General features: G+C 41.6%; 1 protein-coding gene across 1 annotated transcript; it reads right to left on the bottom strand.

The window, feature by feature from the left end:
* Positions 1-652: 652 nt before the first annotated feature.
* On the bottom strand, positions 653-13,237 carry LOC125301797 (acidic mammalian chitinase-like). The gene is made up of 11 exons (XM_048254534.1): positions 13,177-13,237; positions 6,917-6,946; positions 6,610-6,811; positions 5,570-5,626; positions 4,156-4,321; positions 3,682-3,806; positions 3,204-3,327; positions 2,755-2,940; positions 2,016-2,141; positions 1,397-1,535; positions 653-970 (listed from the first exon to the last, which is right to left on the bottom strand). Exons 1-11 carry the CDS (start codon positions 13,235-13,237, stop codon positions 687-689), a joined length of 1,500 nt encoding a protein of 499 aa, XP_048110491.1. The 3' UTR covers positions 653-686.
* Positions 13,238-16,986: the final 3,749 nt, after the last annotated feature.

Below are 16,986 nucleotides of genomic sequence, written 5' to 3'. Positions count from 1 at the left end.
TAAGACAGTCCTGCATTGTAGCTCCTCTCATCATCCTCTACCAGCAACCCTTCGCTCAGCACCACCATCTAGAGGCCGATGAGTGTACAGTCACTAAATGTACACATAAATCAATTTATTTTATACCCCCCATGGATGAAATACCCTCAGAGGATGTCAGGTTAATCATACACATGAAATGTGGTGCAGTTCAGAACATCTCAACTGAAGATAGGGCGATTAAAGCAGAATAATATTGCATTTTCATTTTTTACTGTGAGTGATTATGGGCTAGTTGATGTGGGCCCTTGAGACCAACATAACATAAAAAATGATTCATCCTCGGTGCCATTTTTTTTGGCTCATTATTTTTAAATCAGTATGGGCCAAGTCTACATAATGTTTGTCTCAATCAAGTTTATTTATTATCTAAATTTGGTCCAACAAATATGCAGATATCATCCTTATTCTAACGGTCTACTCTAAAGTATCCATTAGGCCTATGAAATCTTCAGAAATGTCTGATAACTTCAGGCACAGAGAGAGAAAGAAAGGACAATGCTTGCAATCTACATGATAAGATGAATTCAGACTCTTCAGTAAAGCAAAAAAAAAAAACCAAACATGCTCCAAGGTTATTTTTTTATTTAATTTTTTGATGTTCTGGAAACGATGTAGAATGATGGAATGTTGTAGAAGGATTTGCTCTATGCCCAGTTGCAGCAGGTGCAGGAGGTGTCGAACACCAGACCGCTGGCGCAGTGCTGGGTGTAGGTCCTGCCGCCGGCGCACTCGTAGAAGGTGCTCTTGTTGGTGGGGTCGGGGTACATGCCGTTAGCCTTGCCGGCGCAGAAACCGCTTCCACCACTGCTGCTGCCGCCGCCACTGCTGCTGCCGCCACCGCTGCTGCTACCGCCACCACCCTGGGGCTGAGGGGGAGCGTGGGCGGTGGGGGTCACGGGGGCAATAGGCTGGGTGCGGGAGGCACAGTCTGGGGGAGGAGAGGAGAGACAGCAGGTAAGGCGAGTACCTCATAGTGTTTAGCGGTTTAGAATAATTACAACTGCCGTGGCTCCTGTTAATGATAAGCACGTCTTTAGCATGTGGACTGCTTTTGAGGTTGAGCCCTTTCAGTACTGTACAGGGACAGTTCTTATCTTTGGTGGATATAAATATAAATATCTTTGGTGGATATATATATAAATATCTTTGGTGGATATATATATAAATATCTTTGGTGGATGTTGCTTCCATGAAGGTCATGGATGCGGCCCAATACATGCACAGTCACATCAGTTCAGCTTTTGTGAGTGCTGACTGTTGCTGGATCATTCAGGGCAAACCCCTCGTAAGGGTGAAGCCTTTAGAGTTACACCGGTAAAAGTAAAATGAGTTAAATCAGGCTGGTGTCACTCACTGGCTCCGGTTCCCAGGCCGCTCTTGATGGTGTTGATCAGGGGGTATCTGCCCTGGCCGCAGAAGGTTCCGCTGAAGTCGTCCAGGTCCAAGCTCCACACCATGGCTCCACCAAACTGGCTCTTCTTAAGCCAATCAATCTAGAACCCATGTACACTTTCAGTCAGACCTCACACTTTCTCATGAACAGTTTCAGTCAGTTAAGTCAGTTGACGCTCAGCTGCAACACTGCAGGTCATGACACATTACACTATATCAACTGCCTATTTCTTATCATGCTGTGCCACTGTCTGCACAAAAAAAATGTCCTTTCCTCTTTGTAAGCCACTCGATCCGAAACAAGTTAACTTAGTCTTTGATATAGGTTGTAACCTTTGGCTTTGTCATTATCATTATTTTCACTTAGGTGTAAATAGCGCTGTTGACTATTGACACCTGGGTGCAAACAGCATCTGCCTTACAGGGTAGTAAACCATGCTTTTTATGTTATTGCCCAGAGCTCCATTTTCTAAGGTGTTGACTATTAAATTCTCCCATAAATACTAAGCCATAACACATGACACATTTAACCATGGAGTTTCTCTGTCACATCTAAGGTTTTTGAAATATTAAAAACCTACTTTGGCCTGGAAGCTCTTGACGTTGTCGTAGCCGACCCAGGTGAGCTGGGTGGGTGAGTAGGCGTAGGGAACCATCTGGGCGGAGTCCCAAGCCTGAATGGCTCCTCCCTTCAGGAAGGTGCAGATCTGCGTAAGGAAACAACAGTAGACGGATTAACCCTTAAAGGTGTAGGTTTTTGAACATTCTAAGTTCCGCAACAATTGAAGGTTCTAAAATTCTATGTTGAATTCAATGAACCCAGATATTCTTTAGAATGTTAATTTCCCAACATTCCTCCTTTAAGGGTTAAAGTGGCAGGAGTCAAACACAAGCTCCAGTGACGATTAATAAACTCCTGTATGCACAGAGAAACCAATTCAAAACCAATACTGTAAACACAGGAATTTACCACATTTGAGATCTCAGTAAACTGAAGCATAGCATTCATGTACTAATGAATGACTGTGTAACCTTGTGTTGGAAAACACAGCCCCATGTGGGATTCGAACACACAACCTCAGGCATGGGAGGCAGGCAAGCTAGCAAGGAGGCTAAAACCTAATGTGGTAGCATCTGTTGTTAGCATGTCTGCTGAAGTGTACCTTTAAGTCAGCTCAACAATATAGCCCCATTACGAAAATTCACCAAGTAGGTGTACACTCACAAAGATTAATTTAAGCTCTGACGTGCAAATGAATGACATGATGTTATTTAGAGAAGCAAGCCCAGCTCAAATGTTACTGGCTGGCAGAAACCCACCTCGTAGTAGGCCCAGAATCCGGCCTGCCTGGTGAAGGGTCCAGCGGGTCCAGGTCCGTTAGCGGGGGCACCAACACCGGTGTTGGAGGCGCTAGCCAGTCTGAAGGTGTGTCCATAGGTACCGAAACCAACAAGCAGCTTCTCAGCAGGAGCACCCTGGCTCTTCCAGTAGTTCATGGCGTAGTCCTGATCACAGCACAGGAGAGCAGGTTAGGGCAGCATACAGGTACGCTCACATACAGGTACGTTCACATACAACACAGAGGCCGCTGTCTAAAGGTGAGGATCCAGGGATGCAGTAGAGAATATGAATCCACGACGTGTGTGTGTGTGTGAAAGAAGGACAGAGAGTCTCACCGTTTTGAAGTAGATAAGGTCTCCCTGGTGTGTGTGTGTGTGTGTGTGTGTGTGTGTGTGTGGGTGGGTGGGTGGGTGAGAGAGAGTCTCACCATGTTGAAGTAGATGAGGCTTCCCTGGTCAGTGGGTCCCTTGTACAGGGGGCTGTTCTCACCAGTGACGTGCTCCCAGGAGCCATGGAAGTCGTAGGTCATGACGTGGAAGTAATCCAGGATCCTGACAAGGACATGGAAATGGAACTCAGATGGAAATGGCTCTGCTTCTGGCCACCATTCATAGTGTGTGTGTGTGTGCTGTGTGGGTGTTGCTACATATGAAGGATGTTGTCAGACCCACTTGAATTAAATTCATGCTTAAATAATTAGTTATTTAGCCCACAATCTGGCATAAATATGTTTTTTTTTCAGGCAATAATTGATTTACAACCCTCCCTAGCCATGCCTGCTAAACAATGTGCCAGTATATTTCCACTACAGAAACAAATGACCAAGAATTTTGGTAACTTTTAGACCTAGCAGGTTCTTGGGTTCTCCCAGTATTCTCTTTACATGACGACTGAACCAGACTCACTTGCCGAGCTCGGCGATCTGGTATCCACTGTCGATGGTGCCCTTGCCGGCGGAGACGGCGGCGGTCAGCATCAGACGAGGACGGTTGGTCTTGGTGCCCTCAGCCTCGAAGGCAGACAGCAGCTCCTGTATGCACAAGACCAGTCAGTCAAGTCAAACAGTGATGTCAAATGGTCATCTGGCTTCACAAATGAATTATGATACAGACATTCATAAACATAAAATCATGTTAATGAGTCAAAATAGTATTTGTATTATACACAAATATGGGTAACTGGCTAACAGCTAAACGGCTAACATTTACTTTATATAATAGAAAACACAATCACACAGACAGTTTTTTTATGAATGTGACCTGTAGGTCATGAGTAACTGATGTAGTGTGTTATGTATTAAGTGCCCAACGCCCCCTGCACACACATACACACACACACACACACACACACACACACATATTGTGAGCTGTAGTTGTGACCTGGGTGAGGGTGGTGTAGAGAGTCTTGTCGATGGCAGGGCTGCCTCTGGATCCAGGGTACTCCCAGTCAATGTCCAGACCGTCAAACTCGTACTGCCTCAGGAACTTGATCACGGAGGTGATGAAGGTCTGACGGTTAGCACTAGTAGACACCATAGCAGAGAACCTGGACAGGGAGACAATATCCATGATTCACTAGATTCCCTACTGGTCTCACTACAGGTCTCATAACTGGTCTCACTAGGCTACAAGCTGTTTGTTTACTGTTTATGGCTGTTTATGTGATAAGCAGGGGTGAAAGTAAGCCGGTACTGGCCGGTACGGAGTACCACTAAAATATTTGGAGGGTACGCCCGAAAGCGGAAAAAACTATACTGTCTCTGAAAAATATAGCACTTTCAGCATGACAACACAACTGCTAACGTCAAATTACCAGAAGCAACACGTTTCCCCCAAAATATATTTCATATACATCGTTCTGAACTGTATCTGAATTGTGTCTAAACCTCCCGTGCAGCTGGACAGACAACGAGCAAGCTATAAGCGGCGTACAGTAGCCTACAGTAATTGCGCCAACGTGCACTGGTATCCAAAGTGTTTTAGCAGACGGACGTTTCTTGGAAAGTCTCCCAAATAAAAAAAAACATACAGGCTAAAGAAAAATATGCTGATGTTTCAATAGCCTATTCTGGTTTTATGTGTGCAGTGTTTAGCTGGAGAGACAAAGAGACAGACAGCCAAGCGTAACGGCTTAACCAGATCTTGCGCAATAATAATGAAAGTGTTTTAGCGGACAGAAGTATGTTGCAGTCTCCCAAATAAAAAGGCATGACTCAAAGAAACGTGTTTCATGATATACAGTAGCCTATTTAAAAAAAAATGATTGGAAGTGGGAGCGAGCAGAGTAACTAGGTTAAATAAATAAATAAATGTTGAAATTAAGTGTTTACAATTTATTCATAATCAAAAACAGATGCAGGTGGGTTAAATAGTGATACTAGAGTGATAAGAAGTCCTAGTGAATGCTTGATAAGTAGACTATAATACAGTAAATAAACAAATAAATAAATAATAAATAATTAGGCTAAGTGAAATTTCGGCGGGCGCTCTGGGCGTGCATTATAACTCTATATCATAGTACCACCAAGAAATAAAAACTACTTTCACCCCTGGTGATAAGTAAAAGAACTTGAATTTGAACTTGAACAAACGAATAAGAAGACTGAGGAAAGGAGAGAGAGAGAGAGGATGGGCAATATAAATCAGAAGAGAGAGTGAAAGAGTGATGTAAGTAACAGTAACTATAATTAAATAAAAGAAACTTGGGGAAGGTTGTTTACTTCCTTAGCTGGTGAATAGTCACTGCAGTCATGGACCTTAAAGAAATCTCCTGTGTTCTGGAATCTGTACTCACATAGGGGTTCCCATGTTCCATCCACCGATGGCCAGAAGGGTCTTCAGTTCGCTGTTCCTGTGGGACACATCAGAACATTGAGTTGAACCCAGGGCATTGGATATGCTTTAGGGAAGTTATGGTCTGAGCACGGCAGTCAGCTGTGATGTGGGGATTTTTCTCTCTTCTTTTTAAATATATATATTTAAAAATCAGACTGTAGTCTAAACTATAGGGATTTATCTATTTCCTTAAATAAGATTGGTAAATGTTAAATTAAAGTTATTTTATCTTTTGGAGATCATAAGAATAAAGTTTATAAAAAATGTTTATCAACAAAATCCACCACACACCATGAAGCCTGCGCTCCCGCACTACCAGACTCACCAACAGCTTCATACACCAAGCTGTAAGGATGCTGAACTCTCTCCCTCCTCTCCCCCCTCCACCCTCAGCTACATAACATCCTGACATTGGACCCACAATGGCCAGCCTGCACTACTCCACTTGCACACTTGAACACTTGCACACTTGTACACTTTACAACTTGGTGTTGTTGTCCTGAAAACACAACACTTCTGCTGCTCTTACATAACTTGCACCACTATGCCACTTTCTTCATTACTCATGTCAAACAGAACTACCCAAGCCTCTTATTGGCCTGACTTTGCACTAGTTTTTTATTGACTGTCTATGCACAATTTCAACAAAATTTTGCTGCTCTTATTTTTTCATTATTATATGTGCCCTCTTATTTACTTATTTACTTACTTTTTGTTTACTTGAATGTTATGTTTGTCTGTGGACTTAAAATTGGTAAAATATGTCTTGTCTTCACCGTGGGATAGTGAGAAACGTAATTTCGATCTCTTTGTATGTCTGGAACATGTGAAGAAATTGACAATAAAGCTGACTTTGACTTTGACTTTGTCTGTTCTTCTACCTCCGGTTTGCTATCAGGACCGGTTACATTACAGACAGCCGTGCAGCTTCGGTCAACCTTTACACAGCTGGTTGTGTACGTTTTGGTTCATGTGATGCTTATTGCTACAGATACTCACTGGTTCTTGAGGGCCTGGAACTCAGCATAGAGTTTCTCGTCATCCCACTCAAAGCTCTTGATCTGGTTGTTGGCCATGGTGGCGAAGGCGTAGATCAGGTGGTCACAAAGGCATGGGTCGATGTCGGTGGGGAAGTACTTCCCAGCTCCAGGCCTGTACTGACCCCAGTTGGTGAAGTAACATGACAGGAGATAGGAGGATCCTGGGATACACACAGAGAGGAAGAGAAACGTCACTGCCAGGCCTGACACACTGATAGACACTCACATGGTGTGTGTGTGTGTGTGTGTCAGGAGAGCGGTCTTACCTAGCTGCGCATGCAGCAGGAGAGCCAGACCTGTTGCAGAGAGGAAAGACAAGCAGCCATTTTTATTTCTTATAATACAGGATTACAAAGTAGGCCATCTGGCCATTCATCTGTGACTTGCATTACATTGACTGTTACTATTTAAAAAAGGTAGTTATCCCCAGGCACATAATATTCAGGTAGGTAATAGATTGGTAGACAAACTGTTAAAAATCACTTGTTATAATAAGTTGTAATGCATAAATGGTTAAGTGTTCAAACGGCAATTTCTGTATCTTAGAGGATAGTCATGTTGCTTACAACAAGCTCCCGTGAGAATGTACCATGCAGACATATTTGTTGCATTCTATTTCTTAAGGCATTCTTTTTTGTCATTAAGTAAAGACTTTCTGTCCACATATACAAATATCTACTTTAAGACAATATAGTTGCAGGGTTGCTAATTCAGAATAAAAGCATGCGTCAATGTGGATTTGTAAAATTTCTAAAATGTTACAATTTGAACAGTTTTTCTTTGTTATAGTGAGAAGTCTGGAGTTCCAAGGAGTGACTTACCAACGCAAATGAGAAACTTGCCCATGGTGCCTCTGTACAATGATCAGTGGGCAGCTGTGGCCTTATATACGCTCAGACCATCACCACTTATTGCCCAATCTCACCCAACAACGTTTACTCAGGGGCTAAAACTACCATACATCCCTTACATCAGCAAGATGCAGGTGTTTGTCCAAGGGAATTTCTGCTACGTTCTCTCCTTGTGAGACCGATAATGCGTCCTTGATTTGAGATACTGTCAGCGATATTTCCCTTACTCAGCACCTGTTCTGTTACTACCTGCCCAAATGCATCCATGCCATTTGTTCAAATTATATTAGACAAAAAAGCATGCATCAACCCCCTACATCTGACTGCCATTCAAAATAATTTAATGTTAATATTTCTATAGGTAATGTTAATATTTCTATCTTTCTCTTGAGGTGACAGAGATTCTTGTATATCACCTCTGAAAGTTTCCGCTGACCCTGCTATTTGGTTTTGATAATGTAAAGTACAAATAAGAACATGACTTACTGATAGGACAAATCCACTCACCAGCGCTAAAATATTGTTCCATTAGGCACAATGAACACCAGTAGGGGCTGACTGTCAGAATATTACTCCACATAAGACAGCTTTCTATTTTTTTTAACGACATTGCGCAGTGACATACTTACGACCTTCAAAACTTTGTTAATTATGTACTTTGATTTCATACAACATTAAATTACATTTGATATCATGGGCATCCATATGGTTGTATTTCAATAGTGCTTATTCAGAGGTGACTCAAGGTCAACAGAACGTGACAACACATAAAGCAATGGCATTTTCACAGTAGTAATTGAACACACATTTATTACCACAACCTGAACAGACATGTAGTAGTGTGTGTGTGTGTGTGTGTGTGTGTGTTTGATCCTACAATGTATGTATTTTCACCCCCAGTGAACTTTGTATGGCCATTAACTCTGCTGTCACAAATCTCCTTGCAAGTGCTCTTGACCATGGGGCCAAAACAAAGCAGCTGATCATCTGATGAGGCTGTCAAAGATCTTAAAATCTATGAACTTTATAACCCTATTTTAATTTCCATTAATTTATCAGGTATAATTACACCAAAAAGTTGGAGACACAAAAGCCACAAGGATATTGATTTCTCTTTCTATAAACAAATGAAACATCTTTGTGTATTGGTTGTGTTAGACCAGGTGCAACCGTAAACGTTTCACCTTTACTGAAAAATGGAAAATCTGGAAAATCTGGAAAATCTGGAAAATCCAGGAAAATGGAAAATCCAGACCCTGATAATCTAGAAAGATTAAGGGTCTGGCCAAGAACAATGTAATAGCCCAACTCGAGGGGCGGCAACAAGCATGCATTTAAAAATCTCACTGCATGCAATTGGATAACACTAGACCATGTTTACTCTGAATGATTTCGGACTTTGACGCAATCGGATAACACTACAACCAATGTGTACTGTTCTCCAACGTTGCAGTGCTGTCTTCATCAGTTTAGCTGGTTCCCCGGAAGGTTCCAGGGTACTGTATTGTAGTTTTTTGACAAAAAGACTCAGTGAGGCCTTTAAATGTTTGTATTTTAATGCTTAGTAAGGAAAAACAAAACATTTTTTGTGAAAAAATAGGGCTTGTCCATCTTTTTCATATTTCTTTCTTTTCTGCCGTCTTTAGCTTTTCCCTTCAGTCATAATGTGTTGGTCATTCTCTTTAATCACACTCTTCTTTCTCTCCTTTATTTCTGCCTGTCTCTTGACAGCCTCCAAGATGATCTCCTTCTCCTCCTCGTCCATCCAAAGGTCGTCTGAGTCTGTGTCGCTCTCGTCGTCATCCTGGGACCACTGCTTGGCCATCTCTTCAGCCACTTTTTTTAATTCTTCCCTCTCTCTCATTTTCCTCAGTTCCTCCTCCTCCATCTTTCTCTTTTTCTGTTCTTCATCCTCTGTTTTTAGCTTCATCTCTTTCATTAGTTTCTTCTTTTGCTCTTTTGCTTGCTGCTCTTTGACTTCTTTCTCTGTCTCTCTGTGGATTCGCTCCTGCTCTCTCGCTTTCTCTACCATCTCCTTCATTTGTCTCTCTTCCTCCTTTGTTTTAATCTCCATCTCTTTCAGTTCTCTCTTCCATTCTGCTGTTTCTTCTACCATCTCTTTCATTCGTCTTTCTTTTCCCTTTGCTTGTCTCTCCATCTCTAGATGAATTCTCTCCAGCTCTCTCACTTCTTCCACCATCTTCCTCATCTGTCTTTCTTTCTCCTTCACTTTTTCTCTCATCACTCTCTCATTGTCTCTCACTTTTGCTTCCATCTCTTTTATCTGTTGTTCATCCTCCTTTTCTTTTTTCTCTGTCTCTCTGAGAAGTCTCTCCCGCTCTCTTGCTTTCTCTTCCATCGCTCTCATTTTTCTTTCCTCATCCTTTGCTCTTTTCTCTATCTCTCTTACCATTCTCTCCTGCTCTGTCGCTTTTCCTTCTGCCTCTCTCATCCATCTTTCTCCTTCCACTTGTTTTCTCAACATTTCCTCCTGCTCACTCACTTTCTCTTCAATCTCTCTCATTTTTATTTCTCCTTCCTTCGCTGTTTTCTCAAGCTCTCCCAAGATTCTCTTCTGCTCGATGGCTCTCTCTTCAATCTCTCTCATTTTTATTTCTCCTTCCTTCGCTGTTTTCTCAAGCTCTCCCAAGATTCTCTTCTGCTCGATGGCTCTCTCTTCCATCTCTCTCATTTTTATTTCTTCTTCCTTCGCTGTTTTCTGCATTGCTCTCATTGTTCTCTGCTGCTCGTTCACTCTCTCCTCCTCCAGCGTTCGCATCCGTTCCTCCCCTTTCTGCACCTCCATCTCTTTCCTCTTTACCTGCTCTCTCAGTTTTGCCATGTTTTCCACCTCAGCTTTCTTGAATTGTTCTAGTTCTCTCATCTTTCTTTCCTGCTCTTTCACCATGTTGACCATCTCTCTTAGCATTCTCTCTTTCTCTCTCACTTTCTCTGCCATCTCCCTCACCCGTCTCTCTTCCTCCGCTGCGTTTGCTCTCAGCGTTTTCTCTTGCTCTCTCGTTTTCTCCTCCATCTCTCGTATCCATCTCTCTTCCTCCTTCACATGTTTCCTCAACATTCTCTCGCACCCTCTCACTTTATCTTCCATCTCCCTTACCTGTCTTTCATCCTCCTTTACTTTTTCTTTCAACATTCTCTCTTGCTCTCTCACTTTTTCTTCCATGTCTCTTATGTGCCTTTCTTTCTCCTTCGCTTCTTCCCTGAACATTCTCTCTTTCTCCCTCACTCTCTCCATCATCTCCCTCAGTTGTCTTTCTTTCTGCTCCACATTGTCTCTCAACACTCTCTCCTGCTCTCTTGCTTTTTCCTCCATCTTCCTTATCATCCTCTCCTCCTCCATTGTTTTCTCTTTCAACAGTCTCTCCTGCTCCCTCACTTCCTCTTCCATCTCTCTTAGATGTCTCTCTTCCTCCGCTGCTTTTCTCTTGAGCTCGTTCATCACCCTCTCCTGCTCTCTCATCGTTGCCATGTTGTCATCTCTCTTTCTCAGTTTTTCCTTTTCCATCACTCTCTCCTCCAGTCCTGTGAGCTGGACACCTTGTCTCTCTATCTCTTCCTGTTTTTTCTTCTGTGCCTCCAGATAGATACTGTAGATGTAAAAACACTGTGTTGATGACTGAGCCCATACATAAACTTCCAGTATCAGCATATTACTGATGTATAGAGTGAGTATAGAGTACATACTGCCTCTCCCACTGTCTCCAGTATCTATGTCTCTCCTGCTATATATATACATATGTATATATATATGTATGTATGTATATGTGTGTGTGTGTGTGTGTGTGTGTGTGTGTGTGTACTCTAGTATAATTAATGTATAGAGTACATACTGCCTCTCCCACTGTCTCCAGTATCTATGTCTCTCCTGCTATATATATACATATGTATATAGTATGTATGTATGTATGTATGTGTGTGTGTGTGTGTGTAGTATTATTAATGTATACATACTGCCTCTCCCACTGTCTTGCCCACATCTCTTGGGCCTTTCTGTCCAAAGCCTCTCTCATGCTCCGTAGCTCATCCATCATACTGTCCCTCACCACCTTTCTCTCCAGCTCCTTCACCCACTGGTCCAGCTCTCTCTTGTCAGGGATCAGCCGCGCCAGCCACGCCTCCTGGGAGCTGGAGTCCAGCTGCCCTTCAGAGGGGACATGTGGAACCCTAGCAGAGCTTTCGGCCATGGTTGGATCACCAGGTCTTGTGGTCTATACTGAGTCCTTTGCTTGTTTAGCTTTCTTTCCCTGTATCTGTAACACTGTTCTGGGGAAGAGATACATAATTTGGCCTATGTGAGACTCGCTGTCTTTAAAGAGAAAAAGGTCTCTTTCATTTAGAATTTGAAAATAAAACAAGCCTCACCAACAACACATTACGACCATCTGAACTTGTAGAAAAAATTATGAAAATGAATAACTTCAAAAAATTAACCTCCCAGCTATATACACTGATCACAAACCTAAAAACAACAATAACACTCCCAATAACTAAGTGGGAAAATGACTTGGCGTTCTCTCCCAACCCTGATTATTGGGAACAAATCTGCAATAACACATTTTCCATGACCACTAACTCAAATTTACAGCTTATACAGTATAAAGTCATTCATAGATCTCACATCACTCAAAGTAAAATGTTTAAAATGGGCTTAACAAACACAGATATTTGTTCACAATGCACTTTAGGTAGCACAGATGACTATCTGCACGCCATGTGGCTCTCTCAACCTGTCCACTCTTTTTGGGTCACAATCACTGTGGCACTATCTAACATCCTGGACTCCAGAATTGCATCATCTCCAACACTCTGTCTTCTTAATGACATTTCTGAAATCCACATTACGCAACACTTTCAAAAAACCCTTGCTCATCTCTCTAACTGTCGCTAAGAAAGTAGTCCTCCAAAACTGAAAATCAAAGAAATCATGCCATATCACTCACTGGAAAAACTTAATCACAGAATATATTACAATAGAAAAACATCATGCACATAGAGAGAAGCAAATGTCAGCCTTTGAAAACACCTGGTCTCCCTTTCTTTTTATTTAACCTTATTTCCTCCTTTCCCCCCTACATTCACCACTTTACATGTAGACACACACTAGCAACACCCAAACATAGCATGTTACCAAAGCCCTTTACCATGACCACTCACAGACCTTTCCAATTAATTACAAAGAACTGAGTCCCATACTGTCAGCTCTGTCATCGTCCTGTCCCACTGTCTGTCTGCGTGTCTGTCTGTCTGCGTGTATGTCTGCATGTCTGTCTGTCTGCGTGTATGTCTGTGTGTCTGTCTGTCTGTTTGTCTGTCTATCTGTCTGTCTATCCGTCTCACTTGTCTACGTTACCTTATTGCGTTTCATGTGTTTTATGTTTCAATTCACGTGGTGCTATATGATACGGATTCTGGGGTCATATACATAAATGGTTGAGGTAGGACAATTATATTTGCACTTGAAAAATATGTTACTTAAATAAAAATAAAGTTGTCCTCCAAAGAGGGGGGGTGGTGGGCCAAAAGAAAAAAAGAAAGAAATTATCGCATAGCCTAGGCCTATATATACATTTCTATGTTCATAAACTCTTTAAGATATTTTCATATATTTAAGAATACTGACACAACAAAATGGTATTACATTACATTAGACTCACCTGTAATCACCTGTACTTGTTGACTGATTGCTGTAGAATGAAGATCTGAAGCTCTTGACATCCCCTTTTAAATGTTACCATGGTCACCATGACATGCATAGAACTTTGAGCATTGCTGGATTATGACACATAATCAAGATGATTCTAGAACTCAGTGCAAGACTGTTTGGGAAGTGGTAGCCTAGCCTACCGTTTTTTTGTTCAAAATTGTATTTTGTTCAATAAACACATAATAATATGGTTATGGTTATGGTTATGGATTTAGCAGACGCCTTTGTCCAAAGCGACACATAAATACAAAACAACATAATATTTAAAAATTAAACAGGGAACAGATTAGAATGTAGGTCAAATATAATAAGGAGAATAGTTATAATACACAATAATATCAATTCAATCAATAGCCTAATAAAAAGCAATAGAAAAAAGGGGAAAGGCAATAATAAAACAATAATGTCCATTCAATCAATAATATAAAAACAATGACATGCTAAGACTACATTAAGGAGAATATCAATAAAAAACAATAATGTCAAATTAATTAACAGCCCAATTAAAATAAAACAACATTATACAAACCATAACACATAAGCGCTTAAACAACTAAGTATATGTTGAATAGGAATGTCATTAGACCCCTCTTAAATGACCCAAAACTACCACAGGAACGGAGAGCACTGGGCAATTCATTCCACCAACATGGAACCACTGAAGAAAAGAGTCTGGAATTAGACCCAGTTTTCATGACTGGTCGACACAACAGACGCTCATCAGAAGACCGCAATGGGCAGTTGGGGATGTAAGGCTTGATTATTGAATTAAAATAACTAGGAGCAGATCCAGTTAGTGTCCTATAGGCCAAAGTGAGAGATTTAAATTTAATTCTGGCTACTATAGGGAGCCAATGGAGAGTAACTAGGAGAGGAGTTACAGGTACATGTGTCCTCTTTGGCTGATTGAAGACCAGGCGTGCTCCAGCATTCTGAATCAGCTGTAATGATCTTGTTACACAAGCGGGTAAGCCAGCTAATAGTGAATTAGACAACTATGGTCTGAACAAGAAGTTGTGTGGAATCTTGTGTCAGATAAGGTCTGATCTTCCTAATGTTGTAAAGCATAAACCGACATGATTTTGCAATAGAAGCTATATGCTCAGAGAAGAAAGTCGGTCATCAATTACAACGCCCAAGTTTCGTGGTCGATCTAGTTGGGGTCAGTGAGGTTGAGTCAAGCTGGATGTTAATCTGTTGGGGAATAGCTGTTTTAGTTGGAAACACCAAAAACTCTGTTTTGAGAGATTAAGCTGAAGGTGCCGATCTTTCATCCAGGCTGAAATATCCTTAAGGCATGCAGAAATCCGGTTGGGAAACACTAGAGTCATCAGGTGGGAAAGACAGGTAAAGTTGAGTGTCGCCTGCATAACAGTGATAGTCAAATCCATGGGAGCTAATGGTATCACCTAAGGAAGTGGTGTAAATAGAGAAAAGCAAGGGTCCTAATACTGATCCCTGAGGCACACCTGTGGTGAGGTCATGAGACTTAGATACCTGTCCCTGCCAAGACACGCTGAAAGAACGCCTTTAAGGTAAGATTCAAACCAGTCAAGAGCTTTTCCAGAAATTCCCAGTTCAGATAGTATAGATAGGAGAATGTCATGGTTAACAGTATCAAAGGCTGCAGATAAATCTAGTAGAATTAATACTGATGACTGAGCAGAGGACTTAGCTACTCTCAATGCTTCAGTCACAGACAGAAGAGCAGTTTCAGTAGAATGACCACCCTTGAAACCAGACTGCATAGGGTCTAGTAGATTATTCTGATGAGGAAAGTCACAAACTTGCTTGAAGACCACTTTCTCCAAAACCTTTGACAAGAAAGGAAGAAGGGAGACAGGCCTGTAGTTCTTCACCTCAGTTGGATTAAGTGTACTTTTCTTTAGCAGAGGTGTAACCCTAGCCTGTTTAAAAGAATAAGGAACTATTCCAGAACTGAGTGAAGCATTAAATACATGTGTGATTGCTGGTAGAACAGCGGGTGAGATAGACTGTAAAAGAGTGGACGGGACAGGATCTAATGGGCATGTTGTTGGACGACTTCGCTGAAGCAATTGAGAGACTGCTTCCTCATCAAGAGGAGAGAAAGAGTCCAATGATGCGGTCATACTAACACAAGGCAAAGCCCTCCTTGTAGGAGCATCAAACTGAGCACTTATTTTAGCAACTTTTTCAGTGAAAAATGTTGCAAAGTCATCTGCTGACAATGAAGTAGTTGATGGTGGTGGTGGAGGATTGAGAAGAGATTTGAAAGTAGAAAAAAGTTTTCTACTGTCAGTGGCGCTCTCAATCTTGCTTTGATAGAATGCCTTTTTTGCAAGTGTAACAGTGGATGGAAAGGATGACAGCAAAGACTGGTAGTTACTAAGATAATTTCTATCTCTGGATTTACGCCATTTCCTCTCAGCAGCTCTAAGTTCCTTTCGTACTGAGACTAAACTGTTCGTCAGCCATGGATGACGAGGTTTAGAACGTGTCGATCTTGAGGAAAGAGGACATGCTGCATTCAGACAAGATGCCAGTGTAGAGCAGAGAGTCTCTGTAGCGTCATTAACCTCAAGTGCCAAGAATGAGCTAGAGTAGGTAAAAGCAGATGTTACTAATGTTGCAAAATGGTCGCTTGAGAGGCTTCTGAGATTACGCCGGAACGAAATTGTCGGAGGAGGAGCTGCTGGGTTATCCAGGAGACGCACAGAGAATCTGATAAAGTGATGATCCGATACATGTAATGGATTAACCAAAATGTTGTCTGTATTATAGTTACGTACCAGAATTAAATCAAGATCTTTACCAGCCTTGTGAGTAGGAGGACTGTGGACACGTGTGATATTAAATGAGGAAAGTAAGGACAGGAAGTCAGTTGAAGACGAGTTATCCAAATGAATATTGAAATCGAACTCATTCACAAAGTTCCCAAGTTGTCCTGGAGGGCGATAAATAACCACCAAGTATAATTTGTATGGCTCATAATACTAGATAGATAGATAGATAGATAGATAGATAGATAGATAGATAGATACTTTATTGATCCTCAAGGGGAAATTCAAGGGTCTCAGTAGCATACAGACATAACACACAACATGCACTTACAACAGAAATGGTGAACATTAGTATAGTATAAACATATAACTAAACTCCACTGTACAATAAAGACAGTAGAAGATAAGATAAGAAACTAACAATACTAAATACACTATATAAGTTAAATTAAGAAAGTCCAATGTGCTTGAGGGTGATCAAGCATAAGACGCTTGTAGTGACAGGGCCAGGACTGGTGAGGTGCTAAAGGGAGTGAGTGTCATGGTGAAGGTGCAAACAGTAGTCCAACCATAGTCCTTAGTTGTGTGTGCCTGGCAAGGTGCTCAAGAGAGTGGGTGTCATGGTGAAGGTGCAAAAAGTAGTCCAACATTAGTCCAACAGTGCAACAGTAAGGTCTAGAGACCAGCATAAATAATATAGACAAATAGGAGAGTAAAGTGTAATGTAGACAAGGTAAAATAAAAAACTATTTCAGTGCAAGAACAGGTTGAGGTAACAGTGTAGCAGTAAAACAGTAGTGAAAACATTAGGCTGTGTACAATAGTAAAAGAGTAGTAAAACAGTAAGCAGTAGTGGGCAGTCAGTACTCAAAAAAACATGGACATGGAGAGGGTGGAGAGGCAGACAGACTAAGCAGAGAAGTCTATCTCTCCTCTTCCCTTTCGTGAGGCATTGAACAGTTCAATGGCCCTAGGAACAAATGACTTCCTCAGCCTTT

The sequence above is a fragment of the Alosa alosa genome, chromosome 10 (assembly GCF_017589495.1).
Source record: "Alosa alosa isolate M-15738 ecotype Scorff River chromosome 10, AALO_Geno_1.1, whole genome shotgun sequence".
NCBI classification, from domain to species: domain Eukaryota; kingdom Metazoa; phylum Chordata; class Actinopteri; order Clupeiformes; family Clupeidae; genus Alosa; species Alosa alosa.
Note: the sequence above shows the minus strand (reverse complement) of the source record. Positions and strands in the feature narration are given on the sequence as shown.